Below are 24,310 nucleotides of genomic sequence, written 5' to 3' on the forward strand. Positions count from 1 at the left end.
ATCTGGAACAGATTTACAGTTTGAGTAAAATGAAGGTAGAGAGAAAAGCAGAGACAGGCAAAACAAATTTTGTAGCATGTGTTAGGCAGCCAGCATTGGTCAAAATCCATTACTGAAAAGCATCCACAGCAGAAAACAATACCTGAATCAATAGGTATACTGAACCAGGAATTCAAATAACACAACAAATAAAGTCACCAAAAAAAAAAACTTCTGACAACATACCTACCAGCCACCAGCATTATGGCCCTTTTAATTCTTTTAAGAGCCCGTAGGAGGCCTCAATTTTCTCTGAATTTGTTCATTCACCCGATCACAGGCCACTATAGGCACACCCATTCAATGCCAATAAACTCAGCTTGAAATCTGGATGCGAGGGTGACGGTTGGCAAGTGATCCAAGAGGATAATAATATTATCATATGGCCTTCTTGTAACCAGGGAGAGGTTAATCTCAAGGTTTACTGTAGCAGAATATCCCAGGAAAGTATAGTGAAATCTTTACAAAGAAATGTCTGCCAAATGGCTAATTACTATGGAGTTGACAGCATGCAGTCAAAACTGATTAATTGGAACCATTTAAGAGGGAGTTGAATAAATTTCTGATTGAACAGAGGAGCATGATATGATTTTGCATTGGGAAAAATGGATTGAATCAGTTGAATTTGCATGAAGTCATTTGCTTTTATAAAGAATATGGATAACATGCTCCTTGTTTCAACATATTCAAGCAAAATGCCTCGAAGGTTCATTTGACCTTTGTAATACATGATATTGGTACTCAGTTATATAGACCTGGATCGTTGTAGGAGTTCTAATTTGGCAGGCTTACAGGGTGATACAAAAGGAATATTGTTAATATAGTAAAAAAATTGAATTAAAGGCTTTTTATCTGAACATATGAAGCAGGTGTAACAAAATAGACAAACTACCGGCACAATGAGATAAATGGGTTTGATCTAATCACCATTGCAGAGACATGATAACAAGATGACCATGGTTGGGCAATACATTTGGATTCTACATTTGGTAGAATGGAAAATAAGGAACAGCCCTGATAATAAAGGATGACATAAGGACAGTAGTAAGAAAGGATTTTGGCTCAAAAACTTAGAATGTAGAATCAGTATCGATGGAGAGCAGGAATAATAAGGGTCAGGAAAGGATGGTGGGAGTAGTTAATAGACCCCTTAACAATAGTTAGACTGTTGGATAGAGCATTAAGCAAGAAATAATTGGAGGTTGTAAGAAAGGCAATGTAATAACTGTGGTTGTTTTAATCTTCATATGGACTGGAAAAATCAAATGGACAGATGAATTTGGAGGATGCTTTCATGGCAGCTTCCTAGGACAATACATTGTGGAACCAACTGGGGACAAAGCTATTTCAGACCTAGTGTTGCATAATGAGGCAGGGTTAATTAGTAATCTCATAGCAAAAGATTTTCTGAAAAAATTAGATCATTATACAACTGCATTCCATATTAAGTTTGAAAGCGACATACTTGAGTCCAAAACAAGAATTTTAAACTCAAGCAAAGCCAATTACTTAGTTATGAGGAAAGAGCTGGCTAATGTTGATAGGGCAAATAGACCGAAAGATATGGTGGTAAATAAACAGTGGGAAATATTTAAAGAAATTATTCAAAATATTCAATATAAGCATATTCTATTAAAAAAACAAAAACTCAGCAACAAATTGCCATTCAGCAGCATCAGATCAAAAGACAAGGCTAATAAGATTGTGGAAAAAAGTGATGAGCCTGAGAATTGGGAGAGTTTCAGAAACCAGAAAAGAGCAACTAAAAGTTGGTAAAAAGGGAAACTGGATATTTGAGAATAAACTAACCAGGAATATAAAAACAGATTGTAAGAGCTTTGCTAAGTATATGAAAAGGAGGAGAGTAGCTAAAGTAAATATTGGTCCTCTAAGGCAGAGAGGGGATAAAATAGCATGGGCAAAGAAGAAATGCCTGAGAGGTTTAAAGTAGAAGACATAAATTACATACTAAAATTAGAGGGTAACTAAGGGGCTAATATGAATGAGGAACTTTAATTAATATTGGCAGAAAAAAGTATTAAAGAAACTTAAGCGACTAAATGCCAACAAATTTCTCGGACCTAGTGGCCTAAATCCTTGGGTTCCAAAAGAGACAGCTGCAGAGATAATGGATGCACTGGCTATGATTTTCCAAAATTTCCTGGATTCTAGAATGCTCACTGCAGAATGAAAGTTAGCAAATGTAGCACCACTATTAAAAAAAAGGGGAGAGAAGAACCAGAGAAATACAGGCCCTCTAGCCTTACATCAGTCATTTGGAAAATGCTGTTACCTATTATTAATGAAGTCTTAGCCACATAATTAGAAAATCATAGTATAATCAGACAGAGTCAACATATCTTTATGCAAGTGAAATCATCTTTGACAAATTTGAGTTTTTTTGATGATGTAACTAACAGGTTAGATAAATGGGAGCCAACAGATGTGTAGTATGCTTTGACTTCCAAAAGGCGTTCAATAACGTGCCACACAAACGGTTAATACTTAAGATAAGGGCTCATGGAATTGAGGGCAATACATTAGCATGGCTGGGGGATTGATTAACCAATAGGGAGCTGAGAGTAGAGATAAATGGGACATTTTCAAGTTGTCAGGCTGTAACTAATAAGAGTGCCAGAAGGATCAATGCTAGCTGGGAATGAGAAGGACACAGAGTCTGCAAAGAGATAGAGAAAAGTTAAGTGATGATCTGGTGCTGCCGAATGGAGCTTTGCTGCTGAGTTTTTGTTTTTTTTAAATGGAATATGCTTTTATTGAATATTTTGAGTCATTCCTTAAAATGTTTCCCATTGTTTATTTACCACCATATCTTTCAGTCTATTCGCCCAAAGAACATTAGCCAGCTCTCCCCTCATACCCATAATGTGTATAATGTGTGGAAGTATGATAAAAAGAATAGAAGAGCAAGATATTTTTAACAGGCATGAAAGTTTTAAATATTGGTGCTCAGAGAGGAGTGCATTCATACAAAGGACATAAAGTTAGCATGCAAGTACAGTAAGCAACAAGTGAAGAGGGCATTCAGTAGTGCGCATACCTCTGCCATGCTGTGTTAACTCAATGTCATTACGATTACTGAGCTCTTCCTTGAGGCTTTTCCCTGCCTGATTGATGTTCTATAACTACAAAGCTGAAAAAGAAATCATTTTAAGAGCTCCAATCTCATTGAGCCTTTAGTTCAATCAGCATCCAACAACCTGCTCTGAAAACTTTGCTCACATTTTGACAGCTGTGACAAATTCCACCACAGCAGCTGAGACAATCCATAACATTCTAAAACAATCAATAACATTCTAAATAAAACAACTCAACACTTTTTTTTAAAAAAAAAGTCATTTCACCCCATCTCCCAAAGTTAACAGATCCTTTAAAAAAATTCCAGGATCCAGATCTGCATCTTCACCAAAAACTATTCGGTTCTCCCTTGGGCCATATCCTATCTGCATACAAAGTTTTTTTGAAATCCATCTGTTAGTTTCTGACATAGATGTTTGTTTACAAATAGGCTAACAAACAGGGGCAAAAACATTACCTTTTGTCCCTGGAGTACAATGCATCCAGTCTTGGTCTCTATAAGGAAAAGTATATTGCCTTGGAGGCACTACAGTTGAGGGTTCACGAGATTGGTTTCTGGGCAGGAAGACCGAGTAAATGAGCCGATGTTCTTGAGTTTAGAACGAGAGGTGATCTCGTTAAAACATACAAAATTATGAACATACATACGGACATACAAATTAGGAACAGCAGGTAGGCCTGCTCTTCCATTCAAGAAGATCATGGCTGATCTGATTTTAACCTCTACTCCACATTCCTGTCAACCCCCGATTACCGTTCACCCCTTTGCTTATCAAGAATCAATCTACCTCTGCCTTAAAGAAATTCAAGACTGCCTCAACCGCCATGAGGAAGAGAATTCCAAAGACTCACTACCCTCAGAGAAAAAGTCTTTCCTCATCCCCGTTTTAAATGGGCAACCCCTTAGTGACCCCAGTTCTCGATTCTCCCAGAAGATGAAACGTCGGGTAGAATTTTGCCCTTGATGGGCAGCCGATCGCTGCTGCTGCCGCCGAAACGGGCCCCGCCGCCATTTTAAGTGGGCGGGCCAATTAAGGCCCGCCCAGCGTTTTGCCCGACGGGAAGCGCTATGAGCTTCCTGTGTGGGGGGTGGGGGTGGGGGGGAGGGATTCCCCAACTGCCAGAGTGCGCTGTTTCGCGCATTCACGCGAAAGAGCGCACATCTCCCTGAGGCAAAGTGCTGCCTCGGGGAGATCGCTGAAACCCTGTGAAACTCTAAAAATAGAAAAATTTGAAAATCATTAACGTGTCCCCCTCATGTGAAAAGGTCACACAAGGTGGGACACGTTACTGAAGAGCACAAACGCTTCATTAAAAGCTTTTAAACCCGATATCAAACCTCAACCCGCCACTGGTTGAGGTTTGTGAAAAAAGTCACTGACCCACCTGCCCGTTGGGCTTGTGCGCTGACCCGAAGTTCGCACCGGCCCCTCAAAATCCTGGTTGATTGGAGAGTTAGTGGCCTTAACAAGGCCTTTAATTATTGGCGGGCGCGCATCCCGCTGCACAGCGCGCCCACCGACCGAAATATTGCGATGCCGCACGCTGACGTCAGGACGCTCGGGTGACATTTTAAGTGCTGGCGTGCAGACTCTGTCACCCGCATGCCAGCCAGAAGATTCTGCCCATCCTCTCCACATCAACCCTTCAAAGATCCCTAAGGATCTTCCATGTTTCAATCGAGTTGCCTCTTACTCTTCTAAACTCCAGCAGATAAAAGTCCAGCCTTTCTTCCTAAGGCAACCTGCCCATTCTAGGTATTAGTCTAGTAAACCTTCTCTGAACTGTTTCCAACGCACTTATATTCTTTCTTAAATAAGGAAGCCAATATTGTACACAGTACTCAAAATGTGATCTCGCTAATGACCTGTATAATTGAAGCATAGCCTTCCTACTTTTGTACTCAATAAACAACAACATTCAATTAGCTTTGCTAATTACTTGCTGTAACTGCAAACTAACCTTTAGTGATTCATGTACCAGGACACCCAGATTTCTATCCATTCTCTCAACCATTCAGATAATAAGCTTTTGTATTCTTCCTGCCAAATTGGACAATTTCACATTTTCCCACATTGTACTCCATTTGCCAGATGTTTGCCCACTCACTTAAACTATGTCCTTTTTATAGCTTCCTTATGTTCTCTTCACAAATTACTTTCCTACCTATCTTTGTGTCATCAGCAAATTTAGCCACCATACCTTTGGTCCCTTCATCCAAGTCATTTACATAAATTGTAAAAAGTTAAGGTCCCAGCAGTGATCCCCGAGGCACATCACTTGCCTCATCTTACCAACCAGAAAAGGACCCATTTATGCATACTCCATTTCCTGTTAGCTAGTCAATCTTCTTTTCATGCCAATATGTTACCCCCTACACCATGAGTTTTTCTTTCCTGCAACAACCTTTAATGTAACACCTTATCAAATGCCTTCTGAAAATCTAAGTACATTACATCCACCAGCTCCCCCTTGACCAGAGCACACATTACTTCTTCAAAAAATTCCAATACATTGGTTAAACATGATTTCCTTTTCACAAAATCATGTTGACTCTGCCTGGACTTTCGTGAATTTATCCAACATCTTTAATAATACCTTCTAGCATTTTCCTTATGACAGATGTTAAGCTAAATGGCCTGTAGCTTCCTGCTTTCTGTCTCCCTCCCTTCTTGAATAAATGAGTTACATTAGCTATTTTCCAATCTAATGGAACCATTGCTGAATCCAGTGAAATTTGGAAAATTAAAACCGATGCGTCAACTATCTCACTAGTCACTTCTTTTAAGACCCTAGGGTGAAATCTATCAGGCCAGAGGGCTTGACAGCCCGCAGTTCCAACAATTTGTTAAGTACCACTTCTCTGATGATTGTAATTTTTGTTTACTCACTTACAGGATGTGGGTGTCACTGGCTAGGTCAGCATTTATTTCCCATCCCTAATTGCCCTTCAGAAGGTGGTGGTGAGCTGCTTTCTTGAACTGCTGCAAGCCACGTGGTGTAGGTGCATCCACAGTGCCATTCTAGAGAGTGTTCCGGGATTTTGACCCAGCAACAGTGAAGGAATGGTAAACTATTTTGTCAGGCTGGTCAGTGCCTTGGAGGGGGAATGCCAGGTGGTGGTGTTCCCATGTATCTATGGCCCTTGTCCTTCTAGATGGTAGCGGTCATGGGTTTGGAAGGTGCTGTCTAAGGAGCCTTAGTGAGTTTCTGCAGTGCATCTTGTAGGTGGTACACACTGCTACCACAGTTCATCAGTGGTGGAGGAAGTGAATGTTTGTGGAGGGGGTGCCAATCAAGCGAGCTGCTTTGTCCTGGATGGGTCAAGCTTATTGAGTGTTGTTGGACCTGTACCCAGGCAAGTGGAGAGTGTTCCATCGCACTCCTGACTTGCGCCTTGTAGATGGTGGACAGGATTTAGGGAGTCAGGAGGTGAATTACTCACCGCAGGATTCCTAGCCTCTGACCTGCTCTTGGAGCCACAATATTTGTCTGGCTAGTCCAGTTCAGTTTCTGATTAATCGTAATCCCCCCAGGATGTTGATGGTGCAGCATTCAGCAATGGTAATGCCATTGAATGTCAAGGGGCAATGGTTAGATTCTCTCTCTTACTGGAAATGGTCATTGCCTGGCACTTGTATGGCGCTAATGTTACTTGCCACTTGTCAGCTCAAGCCTGGATATTGTTCAGGTCTTGTTGCATTTGGGGCATGGACTGCTTCAGTATCTCAGGAGTCGCGAATGGTGCTAAACATTGTGCAATCATCAGCGAACATCCCCACTTCTGACTTTATGATAGAGGGAAGGTCGTTGAATAAGCAATTGAAGATGGTTGGGCCTAGGACACTACCCTGAGGAACTCCTACGGTGATGTCCTGGAACTGAGATGATTGATCTCCAACAACCACAACCATCTTCCTTTGTGCTAGGAATGATTCCAACCAGCAGAGAGTTTTCCCCCTGACTCTCTGATTCCAGTTTTGCTCAAGCTCCTTGATGCCACAGTTGGTCAAATGCTGCCTTGATGTCTAGGGCAGTCACTCCCTGTTCCCCTCTGGAGTTCAGCTCTTCTGTCCATGTTTGAACCAAGGCTGTAATGAGGTCAGAAGCTGAGTGGCCCTGGCAGAACCAAAACTGAGTGTCATTGAGCAGGTTATTGCTAAGCAAGTGCCGTTTGATAGCGCTGTTGATAGCCATTCCATCTCGAGTTCCTTCCTCCCTTCCATTTCCTGATTTACAGTTATTTCTGGGATGTTATTTGTATTCTCTTAAGTGAAGACCAATGCAAAATACTGGTTCAATTCATCTGCCATCTTCTTATTTTCCATTATTAATTCCCCAGACTCACTTTCTATAGGACCAATGCTCACTTTGTTAACTCTTATCTTTTTCAAACATCTATAGAAACTCTTACTATCTGTCTTTATATTTCAAGCTAACTTTCTCTCATGTACTAAAAAATTAATAAGGAAGGAAAATTAGTCACTTTGCTTTATGTTCTGTCCAATATTCTGACCTGCCACCCATCTTTGTGCAATTGTACACTTTTTCTTTAAGTTTGAGACTATCTTTAACTTTTTCGGTTAACCAGTGATGGTGGATTACATCCCCCACCTTGGAATTTTTCTCTCGTTAGAATGTATCTATTCTATGTGTTCTGAAATATCCCCTTAAATGTCTGGAACTGTATCTCTATTAACCTCTTAACCTAAATTGCCAGTTCACTTTAGCTGGATTTGCCTTATAATTGCCCTCATTTACCTAATTTACTCTTAGATTTATACTCTATGTCCCCCTGTCATGTTCTGTTTGTCATTTCCCATATTAATACCTTTCTCTCTTGCTTTTTCTCTACTCTTTGATGTACCACATCTTCCCAAATTTGATCCTTGCTGCCACTATTTAGTTTAAAAACCTCTCTACTTCCCTAATTATGTGGCTCACAAGAACACCCAACCCAGCATGGTTGAGGTGCAGACCGTCCCAACGGTACAACCCCCACTTTACCCAGTACTGGTGCCTGTCCCCCATGAACTGAACACACTTTTCCCACACCAGTCTTTGAGCCACGCATTCAACTCTCTAATCTTATTTGTCCTATGCCAATTTGCAGAGGCTCAGGTAATAGAGATTATTACCTTAAGAGGTTCTGCTCCTTAATTTGGCGCCTAGCTCCTCATACTCTCTATGCAGAACCTCCTTCTTTGTCCTGCCTATGTCATTGGAATCTACATAGACCAGAACCACTGGATCCTTCCCCTCCCATTGTAAATTCCTCTCCACCCTTGAGCAGATACCACGAACCCTGGCACCAGGCAGGCAACAAACAGACTCTCATTCTTTGCTGCAAAGAACAATGTCAATCCCCCTCACTATACTGTGCCCTACTACCACTATATTCCTTCTTGTTATATGGTGCCATGGCCAGTCTCCTCATCCACCATGCAGATCTTGCTTTCGCCCACACAGGTTACAAGCACCTCAAACTTGTTTCACAATTGCAAAGTCTGAGTCCCCTCCACTACTGTCTTCTCGGTCCATTTACCTGCCTCACTCACAGTCAAATCCTGCAGTCCTCACTGCTGACCCTATTCTAAGAGGTGACTCCAATTTCTGGAACAAGCCGTCCAGGTATTTCTCTCCCTCCCTTATGTTGTGCAATGTCTGCAGTTTGTCTTCCTGATCAAGAACCCTGATCCAGAATTCCTCTTACACTTTCTACAGACGTGCTTGGCCTTGATCGCCTTGGCATCTAAAAGCACCCACATTCCACAGATGCAACAAAACAAATGTGCTGCAATTGTTATTTATGTTATTTAGTTAATGTAATTTACTTTTTAATTAACTTAGAATAATTCCTATGCGTACCACAATTTACTGTGCTTATTAAATGCTAGTATCATCTTCAACTAAAAGTTCTAAGTTTCTTAATTACATAGGTTTTTATTTTAATTTAAAATATGAGTCCTTTTTATTTATAGATCTACTTTAACTCATGTTCTAAGCTCACTATTAACACACTGTTCCTTACACCAAGCACTGCCTGGCCAATCAACTTACCAGTTTCCTGTGATGTCACAATTGTTTTTCACTCAAGTTTCTTCAAGAGATGAAATGGTCCCGACTTCTGACTGTTTCCGTTCCATTGCAATTCAACTTCCAGGTAGGTTAGACTGTGCTCCGATCCCTGGGCTGTGTTTAAGGTGCACCTGACTGCTCCGATTAAACTCAGCTTCCAGATAGGTTAGACCACGCTCCAATCCCCAGAATGTATTTAAGGCACTCCCGACTCCTGCCACTCCGCTTTGATTTGACTTCCAGGTAGGTTAAGGGACTTGACATCGGAGACACAGAGGTTATTTTCTCCGACTGGGGCATCTAAAACATGGGGGAACAGCCTCATAATAAGGGGTTGACCATTTAGGATTGAGATGAAGAGATATTTCTTTGCTCAAAGGAATGGGAAAGGGAAAGTGGAGTTGAGGTTGAAGATTTAATCATGATTGTGTTTAATTGTGGTGCAGGCTTAAGGGGCCAAATGGTCTACTCCTGCTCCTACTTTTTATGTTATGTTTTTAAAATTGGTCTGATTCCTAGGGTAGGAGAAGGGGAATGTGATCCACCTTGGTAGTATCTGGTGACTACAGTTAGAAACACATTTGTATGATGGCAATGTCTGAGTTAAGGACATAATTATTAGCAGCAGGAATAGACTGTTCAGACCCAGATGTCTGCTCAGCCATTCAATACAATCATGGCCAATCTTCTACCTCAGCAATACCTTCCTGCATTATCCTCATATCCCTGGATTCCCAATGTGGCATCCAAAAATCTATTCATTTCTGTCAACAATGGAGCATCCAGAGCTCTCTGTGGAAGAGAGTTCCAAAGATTCACAAACTTTTGAGTGAAGAAATTTCTCCTCATCTCAGTCCTAAATGGCCAACTTTTTGTTCTGGCACAATGATCCCAAGTTCTAGCAGGAACATCCTTCCAGCATCTATCCTGTCAAGACCCTTAGAGTTCTACGTTTCAATGAGATCACTCTCACTCTTTTAAACTCAAGGGAATATAGGCTAATCTCTCCTTTTAAGACACTCCTCATTTCAGGAATCAGGCATGTAAACCTTCATTGCACTCCCTCTATGGCAAGTATATCCTACCTTAGGTAAGGAGATCAAAACCGTACACAATGGACTGAATTTAACAGTTAAGGCCATTTCTGAGAATCCCAGTAAGACTAAATCCCAATCGAACATTTCTCTGCCTGCCATGGGAGGCGGTGGTGTGTTTGGGGGGGGGGGGGGGGGGGCAGCGCCCCGAGCCTCTAGCTGTCAACCTATCATGTAGGCCCCAATGACGGGTTGGGTATGGAGGATGTTTGGTGTGGAGTAGGGTTGTCTCCTGCCGCCAGTAGTGCCCTCCATTGTGCACATTAATCATGGGCCGTCAAGGAAACAATGAATTCTCCACCCTGCGCCTTCCAAGCCAATCAAGTACCCCCATTTCACCTTTTTAGCAGGGCGGGGGAGGGGTGGGGGGGAGAGAACAGGCATGGTGGATTATTCCAGGTTTCGTCTGGCCAAGGCCTTATAAAGGTTGCAGTAAGAATTTTTTTTTAAACTAGATAATTGTTTGCATCGATTCCCCAGGGGGACACAGTGCCACAAGCCTCCACCTGCAAGATTTGCATGACGTTCTCCATTGATATCATTGAGGAAGGTCACAGAGATGTGGCCCATGGGGTTAGATTCACCAGGGAAACTACTCAGGTAAACTTTGAGTGGTGCTACATGTACTAAATGTTCCTCCTCATACTCCAACTCCTTTTTAATAAAGGCTAACCTTCCTAATTACTTGCTGTTCCTCTATATTAACTTCCTATGATTAATGTACAAGGACACCCAGATCCCTCAACAATACTTTCCAGTTCCCCACCAATTGAAAAACTGTTGCTGGTAATAACTGAAAAGCCTGCTGATGCAAAGGTCTTGTAACTTGATGACACCCAAATACAGGAACACAGGGAGTACATTGCGAGCTGCACATGCCTGTTAGTCTTACATCTCCATGACTACATGTTTATAGAACCCAAAAACAAAATCATCATCTCAGTCAAACTTAACTCCCCAGAGTCAGAAAGCAGGCCAAAAATGCCCAGAGGTTAATCAGTAGACCGAAGTGACAAATCAGCAATTAACCTCTAAGTCAGGGGTTCCCAAACCATGGGTCCAATTGGAGTTGCAAGCTCCGAGGCAGCAATGACGACTGTGGATCAGAGACTTAACAACCCTGGCACTGGCTCCTAGGCCCCGTGACTTTCCCGTGCACAATATATTTTATTCTTCCAGTGGATCATTGGTTTGAAATCAGAGGTCTTATTCCAACTCATTTGGAGGCTGCCAGACCATTCTTGAAAAAAGAAAAGTCCCCCACCTGCACCCAACAACTTACCTCCCACCCACCACCTCACCAAACAACAACTCTACCCCCAGGGCTCCCCCCAGGTTCACACCAATTTCCAAGCATTAAAATAGGGTCAGTGTGAAAACGTTTGGGAAGTATTGCTCTAAGCATTGCATGATCCCTTTTAATAGTGCTGGTGAAAGGTCATTCTTGCCCAGTCATATCGAGTTATTGTAGAGTTAATACTGCAATAATCATTAGGACCCCAATTTTCATAATTTATTAATTGTTTTTCCTAATTTTGGACACCTATGGAGAAGCCCAATCCAATGTGGTTGATGATGGACTTCCAGCTCCAAGTGAGCATGTGCTTCCTGTCCACCATACTGGAGGCTTATATACCCATTTACAAGGCAGGCAGAGTCAGGTTTCTAGTCCTGACTCTCCAAGCTACAGTTGAACGATGACCACAAAGTTCAATGAAAAAACAAGGGGGTGGGACATAAATTTACCTAAAGCAACAGGGAATTCCTACAAATAACAGAATTTTGTTACAACAAGTATTATAAAACCTTGCCTGAAACGGAATCTTCCTGTTCAAGTAAGGTAAATTACTAAATTAAGTACTTTCAGCAGCAATTTCAATCAATTAGCAGAATTAAATGAAAAACAGGGCGACTTTTACTGCTTTATAGTAAATATAAAATAGACATCAGTTAAGTATGGTCTAATATGAACACTTAAGTAAGCTTTAAGTGCTTCTTGCAAGCAATTACAATGTAAAAAATCACGTCTCTAGAAAAAAAAACAAAACAATAAATTTTAACTGACAACTGAAAACAGGATGAGCCTCCTGATAAGGGACAAGCTTTTTCATTCCATCACTGCTCTAGCATCAGATAAAGAAATACTGAAATGCATTTGAACATTAGAAAAAAAAGAGTACACTATCTATCACTCAAGCACTGAAAATTAATTTCCAATATGTACAGATGTAAAACATTGAAAATTTGCTTTCCTGGTGAAAATCAATAATACAATTTACTGTCACTTTTAATATAAAATTGCACAAAGTGCTGACAATAATTTCCTAGTACTGAGATGTCGGTGGTCAGAGTCAGATATGCATTAGTACATGAAGCTGTTTGTGTACTTTACCTTTGTGCTGCGTCAGATGCTATGAAATCATGGCCTTGAAATGGCATAAAGGTAGAACCACAGTGAATAAGATTTTGTGGCTCCGTGGCACTTTTCTGACCAGCTCCCTTCCGAGATGAGTAAACCTTGTTCAGAGCCATTTCATACTACTTAGACCAGTCTGACAAACACAAAACTATGCATGTTCCAATCTCAAATTCCTGTTTTTTGCTCATGTTTTTCAACATCCTCCCTAGCTGCTTGAATAGTCGCTGGTGTAGAATTTTGCAGGCATTTTTGGCTGAAAGCAGAAAAACCAATGGTCTAACTAACTTGATTATGATACAGCTCTGCACAATAATTACTATCAAGCAACCTGTCGTACACAGTTTGTAGTTCTTCAGTTTCATTGTCAAAAGATTGCTCGAGCGTAACAGAAGTTCGCATAGTCACCCTATATTTCTTTATCAGCAATCAACATATTTTTACTAAAAGGAGTGGCAAAACTGAGTGATTTAAAAAAAAAGAGCAGTTACTCGGATGAACTGCAAGAGACATTTATTTTCTTGCCGTGAGGAACAGATACCAAAAGGAAACCTCTGTTCTGCAGCATTAGGAATTAGGAAATTAAATAACAACTGTAAATTGCTAAGAGGCAGGGAAGTACCATTGTATAAAATGTACAAATGATTGGACAAAGTAATGATAAAAGGAGGAAAATGATGTAAGCAGGGAATTACAGTGTTTACAAAATTAACCATTCCACAGCCTTGACAATAAAAGCCTGCTAGGAAACAGTAATGAACATTAGCCCTGTACCTCTCAAATGCACATGATGAAGTTACATCATTCTCTCTTTAACTAGCCACTTCAAGTACAAAGAACATGCGGCCAACGCCAGCAAAGGCTAGTTCATTCTTCACTCAGAAATCTTTGTACTCGGTTGTTCAGCTAGTTGATTAAAATCTAAGAGGAATATCAATAGTTTAGTTTAATGTTTAATTTTTAGTTATGTGCATTGCAACAGTAGATTGATATATTGAAGGAATGGCAGGATAACAAAATACAGGATGTATTCTCTGTATCCACCACTTAATAAAATAAAGGCCATTTGGAATTGTTGATTCATAAATGTCATAGGAATCAAATGTTTTATTTTCCACAAATCGATTATATAAGTGAAGTCGTCACTTCTACAGCTATGTATGTTAAGGATTTAGGATCTTACTCTTCTCCCACAACTCCTCAGATTCAGTATCCAAGACCACACCCATGGAAAAGATCCATGGCCTGCAGGCCAGAGTACATACTGACCTGCACAATATCTGAGTCATTTGCTGTGTTGCATACTTGTTACATCATGTGCCCTCACATGATCTTCCGTGACTTTAGAATAAACACATAAGTTGATGGTGGCTTAAAAGCTATCTACAAAACCAATTTAGTGAACAGTAAGTGAATATGTAGCAAGGGGCACAAAACAATGGTTAGAAGCTTAACTCATCTCTCCTCAAATCAGTTTGCAGCATTGTACTATAAATATTAAACTTGCACAGCAATTTTATTCGCTGGAGTCTCCCTAGCCTATCAACATTCTCTTTGATGACTATTCAAACTTTTAAGACAGGGTGAGAAATGCTTTACAAAGAAAAAAGTAAAAAAATCACCAAAAAATTAAACGTTGATTTAGACACAACTCACAAGATACTTGGATTTAAATTGAATGACTTTTCTTCTCCTTCAGATAAACTGGTTCAGGTACCTGGTTATGTATGAAAATAAATGGATCTATTTTCAGCAAGCAAACCTGTTTAAACCCCATATATAGCATGATGAAAGAAATGAATCAATAGCATGTCAGAGAAAAATACTTATTTTGTTTTGTCACAGCTACATCATGAATGATTTGATGGTTCCAGCTATTTCCATCTCACAGATGTGGCAAAGTCCTATGTTATGGGATTAAAATATGAATTTTGCATGCAACTAAATAGTATTATTGCTGCAAACTGCGGCATCAGTAAAATTTAGTAACGTGCAGGCAGTGATATATGCCCTTCCTCATCATTGCAGGGGGATAGGCTTTCTCTTAAGCACAGAAGACTAATTACATCCAGTAGATTAGAAAAACAGCTTATTCCAAATGGTTTAAAGGACAATTGTCGAATTGCCAAAAATTCAGTTCAGCCCGTTAGTGGGCACAGGGACTGTGATGCGCAATTACCCCACGCTAAGTCAAGCTGATGGAGGCAACACAGAAACTTCATATGCTGCCAGCACATCACGATAATGCTGGCATATAGCCCAATGCTGAATGCCCTCCTGACTATCTGCACATGCAATGCGCAGTAATGTACAAAGATACCAGAAGTCACAGCAAGGCTGCACTTCTAAAGTCAGCCTGTCCCTCTTAAAGGGCAAGTAAATTAGAGTTGCAGTAGCTGGTGGACGGAGGAGAGTACCAATTGAGCTGGCAGGCAGTGAAATGGCTCCCAGGTTCTTTGATGTGGTTCTGAGCCCTTACTCATTCAGGTGGGGTGGAGGGGAGGGAAGGGAAGGGCAGGGCTGGGAAGGGAAGGGAAGGGAAGGGAAGGGCAGGCAGGGAGGGAAGAGAAGGGAAGGGAAGACATCGCTCACCCATTAGCAATCTCTGCAGTTAGTTAGGCCTCATTCCTACCTTTCGTATGCTCCAACCCTACATGTCCTTACCACTGCTGCAAGCTTCACACCCACATTTCCCAGCTTCCACATACTGCCAGCTATTCAGCTATGATTGGCCCATTGAACATACATATTGCAACACACTCATTGATATATTTCTCTCTCTCTTGCAGGACAAGATCACATAACAGGAAGGAGCAGCAGTGAACAGAGGGCAGAGGCAAGTGGACAAGCAAGTCTGCATCTCTTGAGCCCCTTGGAGGAGTTGGTGATGTAAATTATTTAGCTGGCAGTAACTCAGGCTATTGCAGCCAATATCATCAAGAATATCCAGGATGAGCTATGTTCCAGCTTTATGCACCTACTCAAATTCCATTTCATTCTCATTTTGCTGTCTGACATGAAGTGCAAACTGCAGAAGGTGTAACCATGGACCTTATTGCTTTCCATTCAACCCCTCTTCTTGCATTCTGCTTTCAGATATCTAAGGACTATCACCTGGCCAGCCAGTGCAGCCTCCTGATGACAGCAGCGAACTAGATCAAACATCTGATGAAGAGACTGTCACTGACAGCCACCTCAGATATTTGCACTGCGTGTGCTCAGAGGTTAGTATGGATACATGATCTTCACGGTGAGTCATCAGGCACAAGAGGCTGCAACCAGGCCCACATGGGAAAGGACAGCTTCCCAGAGACCAAGGTCACACAAGTTCTGCTGCAGAGGACTCGAGCGAGGTTCTTTGATGTTGTGATTTATAGAAGAATGGCTGAGGGGCACGCACACAGATGCTCAAATGGGGCATGCATGTGCTCACTGCAGTCCAACAATTCCTGATCCAGCAGACTACTAGGATTGCTGAGGTGTTGTCCCAGGGAAGTGGTCATGGCCCCGCTGGGCACAAACCTGATGTGCTCTCTCAGGATGACAGAATTCATCCTCCCACCACTGCCGCACCAGCAGTGTCCTTGCCATTACCAGCTAGCCCAGGCTCCTGCTGCCCATACTATGGTGGGCAGTCTGAAGCTTGGCCTTCATAGGAGACAGCTACTTGAGGACAACCTCCAAGGCCATCTGCAGCCTTCCCCACTGAAAGTCAGTAACCTTCCTCCAGCCACTGGGGCAGACCTGCATAGGAGCAGGAGCCAAAACAAAGGCATCTGCTAAGGGAATGCACAAGGGTGAATAGTTAAGTTTTTAATATATTATTGGAAGAGTTCTTAGCTAACGTTGTTACATTTCTTGCTGCTCCTATGTATTGTCACAACCCACTGGGGATATTACGCTGTCATATCAAGCCCCACTGTTCCCCAAGCTGCGACAAATGTGAAAAAAGTTTAATTAAACCACCAGATTGCCTCAATTCTAGCTAACTCTTTAATTTCGGTTAATACGAGCACCAGGTTTGTAAACTTAACAAGTAAATAACTGTTTATTGAACAAACTGTCATTAACTAGTGGCAAAAGAAAAAAATATGAACTGCTAACTTCTAACACTACAACCTGCACAATACCCCTTTCTTAAATCCATCTACACACACATAGGACACCCAAAACATAAAAACATGGATTTTAAGGATGGATTTTAAGGGTGCGTTAGAACAGCTCAAAGCACCAATTCCAGAGTACAGGACTCGATGGGTTGATTTTGATTGATGTCTTCCAAATTCCTTTCAATTCCTGTTGATGACACGAGGTGGTCTTCCAGCAATTTCAGTATTTGGTTGAGCACTTGCATTTCAATGTTCTAACGAGATTTTCCCCTTTATCTCCTAACAGGGGTTTTCAGAGAGAGAGAGAGAGAGAGAGAGAGAGAGAGAGCAGGTTACAGAGATATGAGGAGAAAATATGATCTGCTAGCTATTATTGTGGAATTATTGGAATCTTCCAAACACAGGAGAAACAGGTTTTAGGTCTTGTTCCTTTCAGGCAAGGAGCTATTCCGCTCTGCAGTGCTTCTCACACAAAAACTGGTCACCTGGTCAGGAGACAACTAAAATGCCGTTATTAGGCAGCTACCTTGGTCCAGGACTCCTTTCCAGCACACTCTGTTTCAGGGCTGCAACATTGTATATATCTTTCAACCTATTCCAGTGGACAGGTCTTTCACCCTGCAGCCACTGTAATTCTAATCCACAATCCAACAGAAAATAAAAATATATGTTCTTTACAACAGTCTAACAGAAATAAGAAGATATGTTCCTTATAGTACTGGCTACGCAGTGGTATTTTCCACTAACAAGATGCTTTCAATCCAGAAAGACATCCCCCGCACCATACAATTGAGCAAAATTATGCACGAATTTCAGTGCTAGTGTGATGCCAGTTACACAAGCCACATGGTCCCAATGATTGCCTGATTAAAGGAACGTGCTGTTTGATTCAGTTACTCATAATAGGCAGAGTACAGGCTGTACTCAATCAGCCCATGCATGCAGAACCCAAAATATCTACTGTTAGACGTGATCTCGCAATTGGGCAGCGCTTGCTGAACAATCCTTAATGCGCTAATAGCTACACTAACAACCAATTTAAGATAATCAGTTCAGCTTGAAATGTGGCTCATTAACACACCGCTAGAAGCAACATACATTCACATACTGGGACCCATCTCTGCAAACAAAAAAACAATATAGAATCCTTGCATATTTTTTTAATTAGCCGGGAGCCGAAACTTCCCCATTGCTTTCACCATGGCAATACCTTGGCCAATCAGAGTCGACTTGCCAACCAATTAGCACCGTCTCTCCTGTGGTTTAAATTGTTGTGGTGTTTGAAATTCTGCGTTCTTGCATGATGAGCGCAAGACAAAAAGCTTTGGCAACATGTTTCTCTTTTCAGCAATATTCGAGTACTGTACTACCCAGCAACTGTATATATTTTAAAATGATTCTTTATTTTACCTTCTATCTTAATCCAATCATTATCAATTATTTCATTATCTGAATACTTACATTAAAAAAGTGAAGAACATCAGGTGTGTTTATCTTCCTGGTTTGCTGTGTGAGAATATCTCAAAGGGATTGGCTGCTTATCTTCTTGGTGATATCACTATTGCTTCACACTGAGACATCCCTGTGACTTAGCAGCAGATTTAAAATGCTGTCAGGAGATAGGGAATCCATGCCACAGAGACTGCTTGATTTATGTGAGCAGCTTCCTTCGGGGTCAGCAGCAAGTGCCCTTGCTTTGCAAATAACCACAAAATGAGGGCCAATATAACTGACCCATGAAGTAATTGTAAGAGATTGTGCCACTCATGACAGCAGCTTTGAATTCTCCTTTTATGCCCTGATATAACAGCACACTTTATACAGCACATCTTCCATGTCAGCACGCCAAGGAGGCTTGATCTGTGCAGTCCATTTATTACCAAATGGGCTCCCAGCATATTTTACCGCAGTTTTTTTGTTTTTTTCCCAGCATATTTTGTCTGGCTCATAGAGGCAAGGGTGTGAAGGAGCATGGGTAAGATCAGTAGTGGGAATGCTCGCTGATGATTGCACAATGTTAAGCACTATTTGTGACTGAAGCAGTCCATGTCCAAATGCAGCAAGACCTAGTCAATATCCAGGCTTGGGCTAATGAGTGGTAAGTAACATTTGTGCCACAGAAGTGCCAAGCAATGACCATCTCCAACAAAGAATAATCTAACCATTGCCCCTTGACATTCAACAACGCTACCATCGCTGAATCCCCCACTATCAACATCCTTGGGGGGGGGTTACCATTGACCAGAAACATATCTGGACTAGCCATATAAATACTGTGGCTACAAGAGCATGTCAAAGGCTAGGAATCTTGTAGTGAGTAACTCACTTCCTGACTCCCCAAAGCCTGTCCATCATCTACAAGGCACACGTCAGCAGTGTGATGGAATACTCTCCTAGATGGGTGCAGCTCCAACAACACTCAAGAAGCTTGACATCATCCAGGGCAAAGTAGCCTGCTCGATAGACACCCCTTCCACAAACATTCACTCCCTCCACCAGTGACGCACAGTGGCAGCAGTGTGTACCATCTACAAAATGCATTGTAGAAACTCACTAAGGATTCTTAGGCAGCACCTTCCAAACCCAGTCACTCCCACCCAGAAGCACATAGGAATACCACCTGGAAGTTCCCCTCCAAGCCACTCATCACCCAGACTTGGAAATATATCACCTGTTCTTTCACTGTTGCTGGGTTAAAATCCTGGAAGTTGATCCCTAGCAGCACTGTGGGTGTACCTACACCACAGGGACTGTAGCAGTTCACCACCACCTTCTCAAGGGCAACCAGAGATAGGCAATAAATGCTGGTCTAGCCAGCAACACCCACATTCAGCAAATGAATAAAAAGTGTATACAGCATAGCCATCTGGCTCAATTAGTCAACGTGTGGCACCGGAAAAGTAATTTGGAGATGAATTTTGCTGGAAGTGTTGGAAAATGAGTGCAGGACTGCCAATTGCCAGGGTGCAGCCAGGAACATTTCCTTTTACCAACATCCGAGCAAGTCAGGTATAGGCAAAGGTCCATGGGGTAGTCTCTTCAACCAAATACTTTAAGACTTGCCTGGAAAAGATGACAGAGCAGATAAAGGCAGTCTTTGAAATTAGAGGGCAGCCCTTCCCGGTGAGCAAAAAAGGTTCTCAACTTATCTGATTACATTATTCTGCGATGACAGGCCTGTAAGATATATATATATATATATATATATATACCTTCCAATTTGTAAGACACGTACTCATCCAGAAGGTTCCCTTTACCCACAATCTTTGCATGGAACCATTTCACTATTTGTAGACAGGCCCATTAAAAACTTTCTCATTCATCGTTTTCAAAAGGGAACCTAATCAAGAAAAGTTTCCGCCGGAAGCAACAAACTTCAAAATGGTTTTGGATTCATCTTTGTCTATGACTCAAAGGCTGCTGCAAAGTCCCCATTCTGTGCTCACCATTCTGCCTTAGCCGTGTTGTTGTCTGCTCCTCTGTTGTGACAGGTCCATTTCTTCCTCAAGCTCCTTCACAAAAGGAGAGGGTATTGCTAAAGGGATGCTCGTGGCCGGTCAGTTAACTTGACCAGGAAAAGTAGCTGGCTATTTTGAGATGGGCAAAGTCAAGCTCCTAAGGTGTGTTTGGGAATGACTGTTCCACTTCAATTTTTAAAAGGGAAGAAATTTCATAAGCTAGAAATTCATGCATGGTTGGTTTTTTTGAGTACAGTTGGTGGGGGTGAGCAGCAAACAATCCGTACTGGAAATGATAAGGCCCAATTTGTACCCTATATTGGACCTTGGGCCTCAAGAGTTGCAGACACCAAATGACTCCTTCCTGGTGATGTAGAGTGGGAAATCAGCCTGCTGCAAAATAGGAAAGTCAGGAATTGGCGACCACTGAGGGCCCATCAGTTGCTCCGTGCAATGAATAGGTCGTGGGATCGAGGAAGCATTTCCTTTTATTTATTTTTTCACGGGATGTTGCCATCACTAGCTAGGCTAGCATTTGTTGCCAATCCCCAATTGCTCAAGAAGGTGTTGGTGATGCGCCTTCTTGAACTGCTATATAGTCCTAGAAAGCAGAGAGTTCTCTGCAGAGCGAAACACATCTGAAGTGAGAGATACAAGTTGTTCATTTAGAATTTAAATTGTCCACGATTCATTTAGTGCAACAATTTTAATTTAGTTTAGATTTCGCAAAATGATCTCGTTATCACATAATCTCACAGTGCAGAAGAGGGCCTGAGAGAAACACCTGACCTACCTACCTAATCCCATTTACCAGCACTTGGCTCATAGCCTTGAATGTTATGATGTGCCAAGTGCACATCCAGGTACTTTTTAAAGGATATGAGGCAACTCGCCTCCACCACCCTCCCAGGAAGAACATTCCAGACCATCACCAGCCTTTGGGTAAAAAAGTTTTTCCTCACATCCCCCCGAAAGCTCCTGCCCTCACCTTGAACTTATGCCCCCTTGTGACTGACCCTTCAACTAAACAGAACAGCTGCTCCCTATCCACCCTGTCCATGCCCCTCATAAACTTGTACACCTCAATCAGGTTGCCCCTCTGTCTTCTCTGCTCCAATGAAAACAACCCAAGTCTATCCAACCTCTCTTCATAACTTAAATGTTTCATCCCACGCAACATCCTGGTGAATCTCCTCTGCACCCCCTCCAGTGCAATCACATCCTTCCTATAATGTGGTGACCAGAACTGCACATAGTACTCCAGCTGTGGCCTCACCAAGGTTCTATACAACTCCAACAAGCCCTCTCTACTTATGTAATCTTTGCCTTGATTGATAAAGGCAAGTGTCCCGTATGCTTTTTCACCACCCCACTAACATGCCCCTCTGCCTTCAGAGATCTATGGACACACACGCCAAGGTCCCTTTGTTCCTCAGAACCTCCTAATACCATGCCGTTCATTGAATACTTCCTTGTCAAATTACTCCTTCCAAAGTGTATCACCTCACACATTTTAGGATTAAATTCCATCTGCCACTTATTTGCCTATTTGACCATCCCGTCTATATCTTCCTGTAGCCCAAGACACTCAACCTCACTGTTAACCACCCGGCCAATCTTTGTGTCATCCGCAAACTTACTGACCCTACCTCCCACATAGTCATTTATGTTGTTTATATAAATGACAAATAATAGGGGTCTGAGCACAGATCCCTGTGGTGTGCCACTGCACACTAGCTTCCAGCTGAAGGGTTTCAAAATTCCCACATTTTTCATATCATCAACAAGGATATGACTTTTGGACTTTTTATGGCAAAGGACCCAACTGCTGAGTTAAGTGTAGAACCCTGCAGACAGGAGACTAGGCCCATGAACGCCTGGGACTGGACATGCCCAGGCTTGTTGAGTGCAGTGTGGATTGCTGCCTGAAGCCAGAAAACAAGAGGAGACAGAATACGCATTCTTCCCTTTAAAATAATCAACCCAGAGAAAGACTTCATCTTACATGAAATTAAAGCCCATCAAAATCTTGCATAAATAATCGCTACTAACTACTAAAGCAGGAAGGCAGCAATCAATGCACTTATGTGAACCTATCAATACTCCACATATACAATGGCTTTCAGTTCAAGATTAGTTACGGGGACAGGAAGACAACGATAAACATCATGCGAGCCCATTAAAACCAAGCACCTGATGAAGCCCACCAAAATCAGACAAAGAACTAACCTTGATTTGGATTGAGATAAGAAATTTGAAAAAACAGTATAACTGGGCCACCAGTTACGAGGGGGAGGAGGGGTGAGCAGTTTTAGAGAGGTTGAAGCAGGGAGAGGGAGCTGAGCCAAGTGGAGGGAGGAGGTTTGGAGGTTTGCAGGCCTGCAGGCAACATCACGGCGAGGGGCAGGGGGTGGCAGGCTCAACTAAAGAAAACAAAGCCGCATCCGCAGCCCTCCTCGAAGATTGACCACCCACAACCGCGCCCTCCAACCAACTGAAGAACCTTCAGATTCCACAGACCAGGACCACGTGGGGACGGCAGGCCCCAGAGGACACAAAGAGCGTACCCCAAAACTGCAACCGGCTAACCTGGCTGGATTTCAAACTGTCAAGGAACCCTGGTCGGTGAGCATGATCCCTGACCTCTCCTTGTTCAATTTAGTTAGGTTTAGGGAGTGGGACAAGGGTAAGGGGATTAGTAGAGCTTTTGTCCATAGCTACACTCAGCATAATGTTCTGCAGTGAATGTGACCATTATAAAGGAAACTATTTAATGCAGACCAAATTACATTTCAAAACAATTTACGAAAATAAAAAAGGAAAATTCACAAAAAGAATTGTGTCCTCCTTTGCAACAGAATGCTGAGTTACATTTCGTTCTCCACTGCACCTTGCTTCCAGTGTTGGTGTGTCACAATAGCATTTAACACATTTACACAAAATTCTTCATTCTACACCTTCCAGGCATTCACATCATGCAGCATCTTGCCAGCTAGGAGGTTTCCATCTTGTATCCAAACTTTTCTAATTCAGCTCTTCACTGGTTAGAAAAATCGTCTTCTACATTATCGTCATCCCAGTTATCTTCCCAGACATGGGCATCTTCGTCTTCATCTAAACCAGTCCAGCCTTCGGCTGGAAACTCCTCGAACTCATCGTCCTCCTCCAGCAGGCCCAGGTCTACAGGCGTCTTCTCCTCCGACATGATTCAGCAATGGGGATTAGTAGCGTGATTTTCCCTTGTTATGCCATGTGTTCCCCATTCTTAACTAAGTGTACTTTGTAGGTCGGTATAATATCAGTGTAATCTTAACGTTATGAGTTGATTTGTGACTTCAATAAACCCAGTTTTTTTTTCTTGTCTCAAAACCAGTTGTCTGCTGCACTTTGTCACAACCCCCAAATAAATCCAAGGTGTAGAACCCAGGGATTGGGAGCGATTTGGACCACTCAGAAGACAGAGGTGAAACTGACACACACCACCACCCCCTACAGAATGGCAACCGTGGCAGGACCTTGGCAAAAAGGATGCGATGCAGTGGACACTGATTTGGAAGAGAGAACTGTAATGGAAGAGAGGATTTCAAATTATGTGTTCAGTAAGATGAGTATGGAAAAAAAGTGGGTCACTAATCTGTTAAAGAGTGGGTGCCTGGTAGATGCTGCAGCAAAATGGACAGAAGGGAAGGATCATAAAAAATCCATAGAAAAGGCCGTCGGGCTGATGTGCTTCAAGAAACAGATCCAGCTTTCGGACAGGCCCGTTGAAGCACAGGCAGCTGAGATTCGGGAGTCAGCCCTGGAAGTCCAACCAAAGGCCCTAGCAGGGGAGAAGTTACTGTTAGCATTGCCGGCTCTGAACCAGGAAAGGGTGCAGTTAGTGGGGGAGCATAAGACCCAGCAGGAATATTTAGTGTCAGGTCACCAAGGCCAAGAACAATGAGCTGGAGCTGTGGGAAAAGAATACCCACCTAGCAAGACAAGTAAGAGAGCAGGACGAGAAAGTAAAAGGCTTACAGG

At 42.3% G+C, this 24,310-nt stretch overlaps 2 protein-coding genes across 4 annotated transcripts in view; both read right to left on the bottom strand.

Annotated features, from left to right (window-relative positions):
* The window catches only part of kcnt2 (potassium channel, subfamily T, member 2), a 789,028-nt gene that overhangs the window by 650,494 nt on the left and 114,224 nt on the right, over positions 1 to 24,310 (bottom strand). The window lies entirely within an intron of this gene.
* On the bottom strand, positions 23,074 to 23,500 carry sem1 (SEM1 26S proteasome subunit). Its single transcript, XM_041208211.1, has one exon. The coding sequence runs from the start codon at positions 23,493 to 23,495 to the stop codon at positions 23,328 to 23,330; it is 168 nt and encodes a 55-aa protein (XP_041064145.1). The 5' UTR covers positions 23,496 to 23,500; the 3' UTR covers positions 23,074 to 23,327.

This window comes from Carcharodon carcharias, chromosome 16, assembly GCF_017639515.1.
Source record: "Carcharodon carcharias isolate sCarCar2 chromosome 16, sCarCar2.pri, whole genome shotgun sequence".
Lineage (NCBI taxonomy): Eukaryota > Metazoa > Chordata > Chondrichthyes > Lamniformes > Lamnidae > Carcharodon > Carcharodon carcharias.

What these genes read in the sequence shown, in the direction of transcription:
- sem1 (XM_041208211.1), bottom strand. Translation starts at nt 23,495, where the DNA reads ATGTCGGAGGAGAAGACGCCTGTAGACCTGGGCCTGCTGGAGGAGGAC.